General features: G+C 38.6%; 1 protein-coding gene across 1 annotated transcript in view; it reads right to left on the bottom strand.

Annotated features, from left to right (window-relative positions):
* The window catches only part of LOC117751630 (CUB and sushi domain-containing protein 1-like), a 258,734-nt gene that overhangs the window by 71,000 nt on the left and 171,160 nt on the right, over window positions 1-16,574 (bottom strand). Inside the window, 6 exon segments of the mRNA XM_034563565.1 lie at window positions 2,445-2,639; window positions 4,802-4,989; window positions 8,489-8,627; window positions 10,733-10,924; window positions 12,420-12,631; window positions 13,218-13,344. Coding sequence (XP_034419456.1) covers window positions 2,445-2,639; window positions 4,802-4,989; window positions 8,489-8,627; window positions 10,733-10,924; window positions 12,420-12,631; window positions 13,218-13,344 — 1,053 coding nt within the window.

Here is a 16,574-nt window from a genome sequence, read left to right on the forward strand (position 1 = left end):
ATTGTGCATGTCTCACTCTCTTTTACACACACACACACACACACACACACACACACACACACACACACACACACACACACACACACACACACACGGAGAATTCCTTCTTTCTCGCACCAGCTCTTAGTTACCATGGAAACCAATGAAAGAGCGGTTTAAGATGGGAGGTGTGTGTGCGAGAGAGAGAGGAAGAGAGAGAGGGGGGGAGAGAGAGGCCAAGAGTAACTCAGAGAAAGACAGAGGAGGTGCGAGGAAGCTGGAATAAGAGAGAAAGAGAGGATGAAAAAAAAACAGGAAGAGAGAGAGGAGAAAAGTTACAAAGGAAAGAAAAGGAGGAGGTTTGAAAGGGAAGAAGAGAGAGAGACGACAGTAAGTGGAGATGTATTATTTAAAGAGGTCTCACCCCTTCTAATGAGTTTGGTCTAAAAGCCCCAGGAGCTGCCCAGATACAGAGAGACACACAGAGGAACTTCCCTAACTATGTGGTGAGAAAATCCAATGTGCAAAATGAGCGGCAGAAGAAAAAGAGCCAGATTACTGGGTCGGAGTGGATTTAGTTGTTCTGCTTTGATTACGTGAACTGGAGGTGATGGAAATCTCGGCAGATCAATTAATGTATCTGGGAAACAGGAAGGGCCGGGGCCAGGAACCAGGTCTGTCTCCTGTGAGGAGGGCTGTTGAATTATAATGTACAACATACAGTCCCTAAAATAAATGTGAATAAAAAAATAGTTTTGGACCATATTTACAGTAATGACATTTTTCAAGCCATATGTCACAGTAGCCAATATGATACTCTGTCCCTGCATTGGGATGTACCCAGAATGACAATGTGGAAAATACATTCTTAATGTGAAATGAAAATCTGTGTATTAGATTTTAAAAACCGCAATATATATATATTTATTTTTCACAAAATTAACAAGCTGAAAGAAACACACTATATACACAAATTATGTCAAAATAAATTACAGTAAAAAAACATGAATCAATTGCCAGATGAAGTTTGAGGCGTTTCAGAGATAATGTATTATTTGATTGAAGACCATCAAATGTGACTCGAAGATCGATACTTGGCTTCTGTTTATAAATACATTATTGTGGGAGAAAGCATCTAAATATTACAGAAAATCAATTTCAGACATCCCTATTTGCTAAAGAACACAAGCTCTTTATGTTAAAATGTTGCCACAAAGAATGTTGCCGAACACTGGAAAAGCCTCATTTCGCCCATCAAAGAAATGTAACAGCAGGTGACCTATTCACTGATTAAGTCTTTCTGTTTAATGGTCTGATCAAATGACTAACTAACGGTTTGATTGTTCAAAGCATGCCCTGAATTACTGACGGGCTAACTGACTTCTTGATGTCTTATCTGGCTGGCCGACTCGCAAGCTCATTGGATGGCAATTATAAAAATAAAAAAATAACAATGTTCTTTCTTGTCTATTAATAAAAGAAGTAAGGTTACCTCAAATATCTACTTGTGATGCTCTCAAAGAATAACAAAAGAAAGAGCAAAGTTATTTTCTTTGAAAGGAATCAAAGTTCTCATCCGCTCCTGAAAAACGGAGTATTGCATCTTCAAAACCACGGCTGTACCAAGAAATGCCAGAGAAATTTACAGATTTGAGGTTGGTCAAGTAAGTGAAATAGTGATTTATAAGGAGAAGTATATTCTTGAAATAAACTAGACTAATGTGAACATGAGATCAAATTACTTGATGAGCTTTTTTTCTGTCAGTCTGTCTATCCGTTGCTGTTCAAATAGTTTTTTTATTCTCCCAACCCCCCTCTCCACTGTTTCTCAGACATTATTAAACAGAGCTTTCAGAGGAGCCTTTTTCAAAGTGTTAAGAAGTATAATTAAGTGTGCATTGTCTGTGTGTGTGCATCTGTTTGAGAAGGTATGTGTGTCTTTTGTACTTAAAAATTCCTTACTTGTCCTGCAACCTTGCTCTGTGGCTTATTTTAATTTGTTACCTATATGGCACCAGGCCAGGTCTCGTCACTTTAGAGATCACGCACACACACACACACACACACACACACACTCTGAATGGCAGTTTGGCAGGTGTCACTTCCTTGGATCTCTGAACTGTCAATCAATAAGACAGTTCAGCCTTCCAATCCCTGACAGACTATGTCTCCGATCTACACGCACGCACGCACACACGCACACACACACGCACGCACGCACGCACGCACGCACGCACACACACACACACACACACACACACACACATCATAGCAACAACTGAACAGTAGATGCATCGTAAAAGTACTCTTCATGGTTGAACAGTTGTAATGGATTGCATTCAATTGCACAAGTGTGCCTAATAAACCGGCACTGTTGTTTTTTAATAGTCCAGCAAAAGCAGGTTTTGTCCAATTTAAACATATTGGTGTTTGTAAGAATGTAGTTCTTGATTCCTCTCTCCTACCTTTACATGATGGCAGAGCTCTGTCCCACACCGGCTTCTCATCATTCCCCATGACACAGGTGATGGTATCCCCGCCCACTATTGTGTAGCCATGGTGACAGTTGTAGGAGACCTGAGATCCCAGTTTATAGTCATATCCTGTCCGACTGGCGTTCATAATGTTACCAGGGTCAAAACAGGCTTCTCTTGGTTTTTCTGTGGAAAGAGGAGATACTTTGTGTTACTGGAAGAAGACAAGGTCCAACTAATTTGGAATATTACAAGAAAATCTTTGTTTATTTTGTATTGTCATTAATCTGGTAAGATCATTATATATCATATAAACACCAGGCGCTGCATCACATTCTCCTATGTGGTGAAGGAAAAGGCCACTGTAACAATACAACAACGTATACAACTTAAATAAATAGTTATAGCTGTAAATATCTAAACGTGTCTAAATTGTTTATGCAACCCAATAAAGTACATTTTTCCGATTCCATTCAGGGTCAAAAGTATTGGTGGACATTTTGGGCCAAATTCAGGCGACAGGCTATTTGTTGAGCCCTAACATAGAGGAACAAATAAGGGTAATTGTGGAGTCACAAAAAGTCAAAACTGTCTTGACTCTTTATGATTTGGTGAAGGGACAGCTTGTTTGCTTTACTGTGATTGCCTAATGAGAATGAGATATTGGGCTTTACGGAGGGAAACAGACATTCAGAGAGAGAGAGAGAGAGAGAGAGGTGGAGGGCAAGATGGAAGTGAAACAGGGAGATGATTAAGGTTCTATTTTAATTAGAGAGATGGCAGATGAAAGGTAGTGAATTAATGACAAAAGTACAAAGGTATGAGGTAGCGTGAGGAGATAGACAACAGAGAGAGAGATAATCTTTTTTTAATTAGAGATAAATGAAGTGAGAGAAACAAGAGAAAAATATACTTTATTAAACTTGACAGAGCAGATCTAGTCTCTACTCAGTCAAACAACTAATCATCAGCTCCACATTGACTAGGGCTGTTAAAATCACCCCCAGTCAAGTAACATCTGTAACACCAGGATGAGTCACAATCTGTGAAAGTAAACGACTCGTGAGCTGACATGGAACAGCATGCCCTTTCAACTGCAAAACATGTAAAGCAAGGCTGACATTAATAAAGAAGGCACTTTAAAATGTTATATGGTCTGAATAACATTCCTGTACCCACATTTTAATCATTACACTTCACAAACTTAGGGGCAATGACTGATTTTTATTTTAGTGTCCTGAAAACCAATTCCAGGTTTATTTATCAAAGACAGAGACACTTTTCATTGTATTTAAGGCTGCAATCTGAATGTATTCAACCACTGATTTACTAAGATAGCAGCTCATGACGCAGTAAGCTCTTGGACTGCAGCTGAGACACACTGTGCAAGTGAAAGGGAGCTCATAGTACCCGTGTACTGTATATGATACTGTATGTGTTGGGTAAAAACACTCAGTTGAGTCTTTTGCTGCATTTACCCTTTAGGCCTAACATTTACCAATATTTACTTAAAAGATAAGTGCAGTTGCAGCCTGTGGTGATTTTACAGTTAATTAATGGCCAAGTAAAACAATTAAAAGAAGCTTGATAAACACAAACCAAATAATAATATATGTAACTAAAAATGAATGTAAAATAATGTAAATATTAGTTTAACAGTAATCCAAGATTGTGATTATTATTAATAGCCTAATTGCTTTACTTTGTTAACTTTTTAGTTATAACAATACTTTATTTAATTGTAAACACTCACTAAAATGACAGGCAAACTGTGACTAGAGTCAGATGCATCTGGTAAATATACAGTATGTGTGTCTGGGTCACAATGTGTCCCATCTGCACCTAAAAACAGTTACAGAAGCTTTACTAAATCTGGCCCACAACACTATAATAATAATAAGAAGAGATGCCATACTGCATTGACTTTTCCCCCAATCATCTAATAATCACCGTTATTGGCTAGTTAATGGTTCAGAGTGCAGTGCTATCTTGAGATTGCCAATTGATTACTACTGCTGCTACTTTACTACAAATGCTGTCACCACTTACATACTGACACTACAAGTACTGTGCTGCTGCTAATACTAATGCAGCTGCAATACTGCTACTACTAACACTACTGATACTGCTGCTACTGTCATTACTACAAGTACTTGTACAACTACTGCTCCAGCTACTAGCAGTACTCCTTAATGCACTATGTGTACTACCACAAACCACTCAATAGTCAGAGGCATATTAGAGTTTTTTAACACATTTTGTAAGACACATTTCAGTTGCTTAAGTGTGACCTTGCAGGATAATGTACAAGGACATTATATGAAGGCAATGTTTTGGGGTTTAATTACCTCTGTATTCGATGGCGAACCCAGACATGCCCAGTGAGGCATCAGATCTGAATGCCAGGAAGAGACTGTTACTGCTGCTCTCTATTCGCTCTGGGGCCTGGTTGCCTTGGAGACTTGCTAGTAACGGTCCATTAGAGTCTTCACCCTCGTAGATGTGCAGGAAGTCATAACTTGGCTCCATGTTGAAACTGGGGGACAAAAACAAAGCAAAACAGACACATTGGGTTTCAGAATCAAGTACGATGAATGGCCTGGTTTGTTTGTTCTTGTTCAAATTCTTCAAACAATGAATTTCGATGTGTGTTAAATTCAAAGACCTGATTCATTTAATGACTGCCAGTTAGTTTGTGCTATCTCTCTTCTAATCTTACCTTCATTTTGATATGTTTTATGGATGTACTGCATTAAAAATGAGAACTTTAAATGTGTGTTATTGTTTTACTCTTAAAACAGTATAAGACAATTAAAATTCAAAAACATAAATTTCATTGATTATAAAAAAATAAAAACCGTCCCGTTGTCTCCTTGTGAAAGGGCATTTATTCATCTATTTTAATTTACATTCTCAGTATTTGTGGGCATGTGTTTGCATGTAAACAAAAATACAGTTTTATATTTGTTATTTATCAACCTAAACCCACAGTGGGACTAACACATTTCTTTTGTAAAAGTTTATCTGGTTTTCTCTTTGACAGCCTCCTCATCTCTCCACACATATGTAAAGGCAACTGAGCCTCATGAGGGTAAAAGTATAAGGACACACTCACACAGTGTTTGCCCTGACAGTGGCTGTGCTACCCCTGTCTCCCACCTGTCACAAAGAGACACATTTGTATGTACAGGTGCGCGCACACACACACACACGCACACGCACACGCACATGCACACAATCAGCTCAGTCTCCCATCTGTCTGGTTACACTATGCTGCTAAGTGTTTGTCTGGAAGTCTATGTGTCTATTTGTGTCAGCCAGATAGAAGTAAGAGCGAAAGAGCCAATGTATTGTCTATATTAGAGTGTAGAATTATATATACCATAAAAGTACCATGTGGAGTTTTTGAAAACCAGGGGCGCTGTATAGCAACATTTAGATGATAAATAATGTTTGTATTCTGAATTAGTTCTTTTAACTATAGAAAATATCGTGGATTCATTCATGCCACAAGCACTGCCATGATGATGCAATACACAGTTCTACGCAAAGCATTACAAACAAAGCTGCCCAAAATTGTTAAGAGCAAGGAGATACATTTCACCTGTTGTCAGGCCTTTAGGATGTATGCTGTTTTGGTTCGGCAGGTAAAATGAAAAAATAAAAATACCTCATAGACCAGACAGAGATTTTGATATATACCATATTTTCAACCAGACATGCCTCACTCATCTGATAGCTGAGTTTGGTCAAAAAAAAATGTGTTCATCTGGCTGATCATACTATGTTTCACCAGAAAGGACTTATTGGAGTTATAAAAGCAACCAAAGTAAAAGTAAGTGTGCAGAATGCCCCAGTTTCAGCCCTGTGCTTCGAGCTTGTGCAGAATGGGTTTAACAGCACATAAGCCCCTTTTGCACAGACAAAGCATTACAATTATTCATGCTAATACCTTTTGCAATAGTGATACATTCTTGGTCTGTATGTTTAAGCTACTAAATGTCATCAAATGAACATTGAGATCTCACAGAGCAGAAATGAGACAACATCAGAACATTGTGACCAAAGAAGAGTAACACAAGGGTCTGACTTGGATGTAAAACAAGAGCAATCATGCAAACTTGATTAGTTTAGTAAGATTATACATCTTGAAATATACAGTGCCATAAAACAGTCAGCACTTTCATTATGAGAATAATGCAAATTATTTTCCACTGACTCAGTTCAGTATAGAACATATCACTTTGGGATATTTAAAAGAAAGTAGAAAAGAAAATAACACTTGGTTTTGTTGGATGTAAATGCTGAAAAGGCTGTGATATAATGTCAAAATAAGAGTTTTGATTACATTGGATATACTCTGATTTGAATTGAGAATGTGTCATTGTTATTTGGGTCAATAGAATAGAATAGAAGTCCATTTAAGTTTATTATACAACATTACGAGGTTAGAATTAAATAAAAAATGAAAAAGATAAGGCCCTACGCATTAACAAAACAACCAATAAAATAACAACTTAGTTAAAAGGAAAATAAAAACTGTCTTTGTTACAACAGAAGATAATTATTTCTTCAGCTGAAAAACATGAAGTGTAAATTGGGTCATTTCTTCTCCTGTGGCAATCTAGAGAAAGTCCGCTTTGCTTTTATATCCTTTATGTGAAACTTCAATCTTCACTTTTGCCTTAGTCATAAGCCCCGAACCACTTGTAAAATATTCACCACTCAGGCACAATCAGGACTTGAAATGTAAATAAACACTGCCCTATAATCAAAAAACAAAACATGGAAACATGAATTTCACTTTCTAAATAAAGGCAAGAATAGTGTATCTGACAACATATTTGAATTCAAAAAGTTCCTGAGCAGATCAGTTTACTTATATGAAGCTATACATTTAAGAACAGGAAACAAAGGCTGATTAGTAGTTTAATGCCCTGAAAGTCAAGAACAAGTTTTAAAGATAACATCATATCACCACAAACTAACCATTTAGGCTACTTAAGTTAAGTTTGAAGTGGAGTTTACAGTAGACTAATGAGGTTTCTCCCCCAAATGGGTTTATTAGTGTTTGATCCCTGACTGCACAACACAGACCTTTCTTTTACCCTGTGTGGGCTACAGCAAGTCATGAACAGTCTATTCTTAAAAAATATACTCAAACTAAACTCATAAAACAGCCCAAGGAAGGTAATCCATTTTTTAATTTAAGCCAGAAGAAAAACATGTTTCAGAAGAGTCTGTGGGGACCCCCTCCATCCCCTAAATATTTAAGTTTTTAATTATTTATGTTTTCTCAGGTATTTGGATGAAATAATACAAAATTAATATCATCAGTAAGACCATTACTCTGCTGTAATGTGTTTGTTGCACCTTGCTGTTGCCCTCTTATATTTCTTGTTGTTGTGTAATGTTATTTGTGATCAGTTAGTAATACTGAAACAAAAACGTATTGTAAAAACGTAATCAGATTTAACTACTGTACCACTAACCGACACAAGGCACGTGTCAGTAACTTTGTATTTTCTAAAAAGATTCACATCCTTAATAAGAATATTTCAAATCCTGATATGAAAGTTATTGTTTCTTGCATCATACAGTTGCCTACTTTTAACATTATAACACAACATGTTTGACAGCTTGAGGACAAATGTTTAATTAACATTGTTTTTTCATAAACATTTTGTTTAGACACCTGTTATTGTTGCACTAATGTTGCAGCTAAGTCCCTGACCAAAATAACAGCCATACTTTGAAACTGCAAATTCAATAGAGGAGTCTGATCTCCCACAGGAAACTCTAAAGTATGAAAATCATTGCTGAAAAAATGTGCGGCTCATTTGGGCGATTTTAGAGTGAAAAAAACAACTTTAATCCATTCAATCGAAATACCAGCTGAAAAGCAGCTGTGTTTCAACAAGCACATACTGTATAAACTCCTCTCCTGGTTTAAAGCTTGAGAGTATATATGAGAAAGGTGCATAGTATATGTTTACACACATACTGTATATACAGGGCCACGTTTTAAATCTTACCTTTTGAAGATAAGAGCAATGACAAAGTCAGTGTTGACCCTGATTCTCCAATCACACTCTTTCCCAGGTGGGTAAGGCTGGGGGTAGTTGGGAGACAGAATTACTCCTGAAGGACCGCTGACGTTGCCCCCACATGTCGCTGGAGATAGACAAGTGAGAGAGGGAGAGACAGACAGAGAAAGATGATTACACAGCATTGGGCTTGGGATAATTTGGAAAGAGAATCACCCCTGATTGACCACTCATATAGCCCCCAAAGGTAGGCAGAGTGGAAGAGAGTTAGTTAGTGATTGGAAGCATGGCAGGGGTTGGTTAGGAGAGATGGAATTACACCCGGTGGATCGTTGATATTATCTCCACAGGTAGCTGGAGAAGGTGAAAGAGCAAAAGAGAGACTGTGAGAGTGTGACGCTGGGGGTAGTTAGCAGAGAGAATCACCCCTAGTGGTCCTGTTATCCCACAACAAGCCAGAAAGCAGGAAAGAGATATTAGCAAGAGAGACGGATAGATTCATTCAAGCAGCAATTTTGTGATGTGAAGAAAGAATCTGAAACATGGAGAGGTGTCTCGGGGATGGCAGGTGGGTGTGAACGGATTATCAACAGTGAAATAGAGGTAAACAAAGGCATTAACAGTTGCAAATCACTCACAGCCAGACACACTATTGCACACTAAACTGCTGTGTATAATGTTTAAATTTAGCAGTTTTTGAACACCCAGGGATTCACCACCTGAGGTGAAAGTGAAAGAGAAAGAGAGGGAAGCACACACAGGCTAAGATGTAAGCTCTACATTTGATCTAAGGTCGTACACAATGTAGGGTCACTGGTAAAGAGAGATAGCAGGCAATATCAAGAACAAAGCATAATAATAATGGGTTTCAAAGACATGGGTACTAGGCAAATTATTAGTCTCTGGGATGGAGGATGTCCAAAACGTGCTGGCTGATAAAGAGAAGGAGAAGGCAACACAAAGCGGGGTTGTGGCATCCAACAGGAAAGCAGATATCTGTAGTCCCTTGCTGCAAGCTGGGGGCTGGACACGCTACTTGCTACAGGAATCTTCCCCAGCTTGCTCACATTGTTTACACCTTTAGCTGAGTCTGATGTCTTACCTCATCCTAACCTTAACAGCAAGATCTGGTGATTTCCCTTATCCATCTACTCTGACTAACTCAACATGATGTTCCATGTGCAAGACAACATTGAAGTGGATGCAGCAGTTAATGAGGAAAATAACTTAATGTATTTGTTACCCCAATAGAGGCATGTGGTTTAGCAAAAGCCTATACCAACTGCAAAGTATGGTCAGAGAAAGGGACATGCTACAGGCTTGTTTTGTGCTAACATACTGGGAGTGGTAGCACGGTGAGGACACTGAAGGACTTTTGCTGCATTACAGATACTCTCTTAGTCCTGCTTTAAAAAGACAGGCTTCCAGAAGTCACCTCCTTCCTTTAGTGAGAATCAAGTGTGTCAGAAAAAGCTGAGGAGGAAAATAAAGAAAGGAAAGTACACCTGAAAGTGGGAGAGTGAAAAACAAACTGCAGCAGAATTGTGTGAATGAGGTGTGGAGTGAATTGAAGAAGCTCAATGGGTTACAAGCAGCAGGTGGGCCAGATGGTGGTGATAAGAGAGAAAAAGAGCAAACAAGTTCTGGCTTTTCAGCAGTTTTCAAACAGGAATCCTATTCCAGTTATCTGCGTCATTCTTTCCACCCTCCCTCTCCTGTGCATGTCTCATCATCCCAGTTCTGAGTTTAGGAGGTTTTGGTGATACATGTTCAATTGTTATGTGGTCCACTGACAGCAACAGAGTTAAATGCTTATTCCAACCACCGTTTCTTCAGCACCTTGTCAACTTGTCCTTGATTTGTCCCAGTTAAACTATCTGATGCTATAGCAGCAGCATCATTTGGGATTAGAGATCACCTCACCAGCAGGCTTCAGTTGATTTTGCCTCTAAAGTATGTCAGATGTGGCAGAACAACACAGGAGCACAAACAGGATCTGAACTGTCTACACTTCGGACTCAAGATAAAAAAAAGATAAAACTCTGGATCATTCCACCTCCAGAGGTTTTGCGGTCAGTTTCTAGTTCATATTTAGTGCTCATTTTTTAGGGCGCAGTATGACAGTGAAGTCTCAGACTCATTAAAGTCTGACCAAAGCATCATATTTAATGTTGATTTAATTTAATCATCTCAGTCTGTCAGTCGATCATCTACAAAATAATGTCCACCTACCGACACACGTTGGGGGGTCAGGTTGCCAGTAGAATCTGTTATCCATTCGTACACATGTGATGGTGTCCAGACCTTGCAGCTGGTAGCCTGGATCACACTGGAACGTCATACTGTCACCAGGCTCCTTACTGTCCCCATATCGAGAACCATTTACAGGGATGCCCGGGTCATTGCAAGTCGTTGCTGTAGTGGCTGGAGAATGTGAGACAAACGAAGAGAGACATATATTTACATATTCTTGGTTCAAAGAAAGAGATTCAAGGAGAAGCACACAGACAAAACTAATATCAATAACGACAGAAGATGTGCAGTGTCGAGCATAGAGATGCACTATTGTCCCTCATGTGGTGATATGGATTTGGCTTACTGTCATCAGACTGACAATATTATCAAAGAAGGCAGGGTAGATGGGGATACATGTGACAGCTCAACTTGACTAGTTATGAACTAAATTATAATAATAATTAAAATAAACTAAACTTTTTTTTGTTCATCAAAATGTTGCTCTTCTTCCTATGAATTACTGCATTACTATAATACCTCACAGTCTTCAGGACTCTAACAATTACACATTTACACATCAAAAATGGACAATACATATTTGACAGTGCTTAAATCCATATTATACAATTATAGACTCAATACTCCCTCATGAAACTTCAGAATCAGTTAAAATCACGTATTCAATCTTGACCAGAGCCCTATGCTTGGCCAAGCATAGTATTATGATACCACATTTATTGTATCTTCTAAGTTCAGAACAATATGTATTCCAGCAGGGACACTAGGGGGGAAGTGAGAGGACAAAAGAAAATAAGAAAACTAAAACTGATAAAGAAATCTGTAATAACATCACCCCTATAAATCGCTCGATCAATATATTCACAAACCTTGGTTTAATTCAGTGTGGTGGCAAATACCATTACCTAATCAACATTGAAGTAAATATAAAGAGTCATTACCATAGTAATGGAATAACAGTGCTTTCATTAGCATGTTAGTGAGTGCAAATATTTATTGTTTTAAATATGGGGAGAAAGAAAAAAAAGACTTAATGTGTTTGGGAGAGAGAGGGAGAGAGAGAGAGAGCATTTTATGTAAATATTTATGACAAGAAATTTGCATTTATTAAAAAAAGTTTTAGGTGTACAGTATGGGTGTTATCCTAATACATATTCATCAATTTCTCAAAGAAACATCTCACAATGATGTTAAAAAGCTCAGGAACCTGAAATATAAGCACTTTTACTTCACTTCCTGGTTTCCCAAACCGTGAGATACAACCAAATCTGAACCACAGGTCTCTGTTGGGCTCCTTGAGTACTTAGAGTGGTCCCCGGGTGAGATATTAATTCCTCAATTGACTCTTTGGCTCTCAGAAATCCTGTTAAATACAGCATTAATTCCAGATTAATTATCTCATAGCGAATGTAAATGAGGTTTATATAAGAACTAAGACTATATGTGCGAGGAGTTTGTTAATTAGCTACTTTAATTGCTAATTCAGTAATTGGTTTTCACTTATAAATGGATGTTTGGGATAGAGTGAGACAGACCACCCACATCTGTAATTTAGTCAAATAAATGGCTCCATTCTTCACAGTTTCCTCTACCATGTGAATTCTAAGTTGATGATTATGAAATAAAGTAGGTGTATTGATTCTGAATTAGAGATAAGTCTACTTACTGGAAAACTGTATGGAAAACCCTTGCTTGCTGATGAAATAATCAGAATCAAACTGCAGTGTGAGTATGTTGAACGTTGAGTGGATATCCTCAGGTAAGGCTGGGCCTGACCATTCTTTCAACAGGATCCCCCCATCTGATGTTCCAGATGGACCATCCCAAACTCTTAGAATATCGTGGCCGACCTCAGTGTCAAAGACGATGAAGTGGAGGCTGAGAAAACACAGCAATCACAAGAGATCAGAGATTCAATACAAACATTAACAACTGTTCTATATTCAACAGTTTTACCAAAATCAAGTCAACCATTAAATCAAATTAAGCAGAGCTGAGAATAGACAAAGCACACACACACACACACACACACACACACACACACACACACACACACACACACACACACACACACACACACACACACACACACACACACACACACACACACACAGTGTCAGCGGTAGCCACAACCTGTTCAGAAACACGATGGTGGCATAATGACTAATGTGGCTCTTCTGCACGGCAGGGCTTTGACAGTGAACATGTATCTGTAATTAGTTAATATATCTTCACCTGACAGTCTTGTGAGTGTTTACCTGTATAGTCCATGTAGAGTAAACTGGCCAGGCAGCCAACCATATCTTGCCCACAGCAAAACAATTCTGCAGGTAATTGTTAAATAGGCCTACTTGTTGTATGAATACAACATACTGTCTGGTTTCCTTAAATGCAAAACAAAATCTAGATAACTGCAGGCCATCATGTTACTCATAGCTTCAGCATATAACCGCTTCATTATTACCTGATAGTTTTGCCGGTGTCAGCCTCTATAGTCCAGGTACAGTGGAGGTTGTTTTCATATGGAGCAGGATATCCTGGAGACAGAATCCGTCCAGACACAGCTCCAGTTATGTGACCTCCACACTCCGCTAAAACGACACAAGCCAAAGGGATGATCAACACAGGGAAAAAATATATATATTTCCCCCTGTTTTTTAATTAGGGTATTTGAAATATATACATCTAAATCAGAATTGCATACAAAATCACATGTTCTGAGTTTAACAAAACTCACACAAAACCACAGCAGATACAACTCTGCTAAAGAGACAACTACACACAGACACAACACATGTATCATGCCATTGTGGTGAAACCCATATTGTGCAGGATTACATTATAAACTCTGCAATACATAATGTTGGCAACTTGCAGCAATTTCTCTGCCAAACAATCCACTCCTTTTAATAACAAAGACATTTGAACTGTATGGGAGAACATGATACACTAAGTGCAGCTTTATACGGTGACCAAATGAAGAACATAAATCCTTTAAAGTTGGTCCACTTAACCTGCATTGTCATAGTGAATCTGAACACAACCTGAATTTTACAAGGTAAGATATAATTCCTGCTTAAATTAGATAACTATTATGGAATTCAGTAGCCTGTGTAAAAAAAGGTTATGCCATCAAATTACAATATATGTTCTGATATTGGAAGAACATTATCATTTTCTATCACCCAGTTGGCAACTGAATATTGGTGAAGTTGAAAATATGACTTAATATTTCTGTAAATGATTATTTGACACATATGAAAACTCATAACAATATCTCAGTGATGCTCGTTTAAGGTTTGTTAATCCATTAGGCTCAATGCTGCCGCCAGTGTTGACCTTCACTATAGGAACTGTTCAGCTCAATCATGTGTTGGATTGGGCCCAATTAGCCTCAATGCATCTTTCTTTTTTGAAAATAAATTTATACACATTGAGTTTGGGTCGGCTTTCCACGGGTCTGATTTTGGATTGTGTCCAGCATGTTAGGACCTGTGAAGACCACTGTCAGTACAATTATATTCTTTGTATCATCTTTTTTGTTGGTTTTCTTCTATTTCAGTTCATATCTAGACGAGGTGGCTCCTCTACACTCCAGTAAATTACTCTAAGGTGTGAAGGTTGAGTTAAATGAGTATGAGGTAAAAAAGGTCTTGAATCACTAAATCAACCTTGAGTTATATATAGGTTGGTGAATAACCTTGATGGCTGTGTTCTCTTGAGGATCTCCCAATATGTTCAAAGTTTAGGAAAGAGAGAGACATCTTTTTGTGTAATTTTTGTATTGTTTTCAGTGGCGAGGAACAAGGGAGATAGCAGGAAGCAGGGGAAAAGCTGGGAGCAGATTTGAAGTCATCATACATAGTAGACCACTGAGCCAGCAGAGCGTTCCTGATTTTAAAACAGTTTGGTCTAGAAAATGCTTTATATTAGTGTGTGCATCGTTTGTTTGTATGAGTTAAGAATGCACCATTAACACAGCACTGCAATCTACAATACTACGACAACCTGCTGCTGTTACATTACCCTTGGCAGCATGCTCTCCGATACACATTCACATGTAAAGACAAACAAAAAGGAAATAATGACACAATCTACACAGGGCCAACAACATACTTGAAACAACTTCTGCAGTTACACAAGTTCATAACCACATATGAATGCGTGGACCCACATAGATAGAGAACAAAGGTGAAAAAGAAACTACCCTGCTGTATTTTCTCATTAAAAGCAGGTAGATAGGGGAAAATGCACAAAAAGAGAGAGACAGTTATTCAGTAGTCCTAGTCCTAATGACAACTGCAATTTCCCAGCACAGAAAAAGAAAGTGAGAATAAGAGGTATGCACATATTCAGGAGACTGTTTAGAAGCCAAGTTTACTGCATGAATAGAGAATGAAAGAACGTCAAAGAGAGTCAGAGGTAGAACCCAACACTGTTTGACTCTATGTGGGAAAGAGAGAGCGACAGAGACAGATAGAGAGAGAGAGAGAGAGAGAGAGAGAGAGAGAGAGAGAGAGACAGAGAGAGGGAAAAAGAGAGAGAGACACTATAGGAACAGCCTGAGGCAAAACCATCACCTCATCTCCATAGTAGTACATGCAGATATGGGACCGAGCCAGACAACCAGCGAAGGAGACAGTCAGAGAGGCAGAAAGACAAACGCCCCAGCAGACAGAAAAGGAGGAAGATAGAAAGGTAGCTATAGAGGTAGTTAGCCCAGGGCTCTGCCAGCAAGTATTCTCCTGGTTGCTGGCTTACCTGAAATAAGGCACCGACAGAGCAGCTACAAATTAATGACTGACTGCAGAGGTACACACACACACACACACACACACACACAGACAAAAATGCATACTCATTGTCATTCCCGTACCCACATAAATGCACTCACCGCACACACCTATGAACACACATCATTTTTAGTTGCCCTTAGCAACCACATCAGGCCATGTCCCACCTTAGAGAGCTCAGGTGTGCTGGCAGGTTAAAAAGACACAAGGCTGACTGTGCAGTAGGGAATTACAAATGAACATGTGCCAAGTGCCTGCGTCTACCCAACAAGGTAGAAACACTTACATGGAAAGTGCCTTATTAGAGCCACCTACCAACTAAATTTAAATCTGCCATCTGGCAGCTTCTCTACCTTAAAACCTAGGTTTAATATTTAAAATATTCAAATATATTCTTGAAATGGCGACCTCTAATTTTGTCTTTTTTGTCACGATATTGTGGGAGTGTAGATTAGCAGATAGATAGATGGCTGATAATTAGTTGTCATAGCCTTCCTTTGAGCTCTATAATAATGTTCTTTTCTTTGAACAAAATATTAATATGAATTTGATACAACCTACCAATTGTTTGTATGTCCCTGTTTTATTGTGTTTGCTTGACATTAATATAAAAAAATAATATGTCTGCCTTATGAAGTCAATAAGAATCACAACATTGTGGTGTTATATTCAGTGGTATATATATGACTGTGCACACCTTCAGGGTACATGCAAGTAGTATGGCTTACATTGTAATTTATCCCAGTTTAATTCAGACAGTCTTCACCGAATTCTGCACCTTAAGCATGCCATCCTTAAAATGCACAGAAGCCTGGTGCACTAAAATATCATGCCCAGTGACATCTTGCTGTCCGTGCTCAGAAGGCTTTGTGTGCACAGGTTGATGGATCAACAAGAGCTTCTTTTTTTTACTCACAGAGGTGAATCAGCGGCACTAACACATATTTCCACAGAGCGTGACTCAGTCGCCATGCCCTCTTTTCAAAGTGTTCATCTGTATTGACTCAATCACTTGTTCACTCTCTCTC

This window comes from Cyclopterus lumpus, chromosome 3, assembly GCF_009769545.1.
Source record: "Cyclopterus lumpus isolate fCycLum1 chromosome 3, fCycLum1.pri, whole genome shotgun sequence".
Lineage (NCBI taxonomy): Eukaryota > Metazoa > Chordata > Actinopteri > Perciformes > Cyclopteridae > Cyclopterus > Cyclopterus lumpus.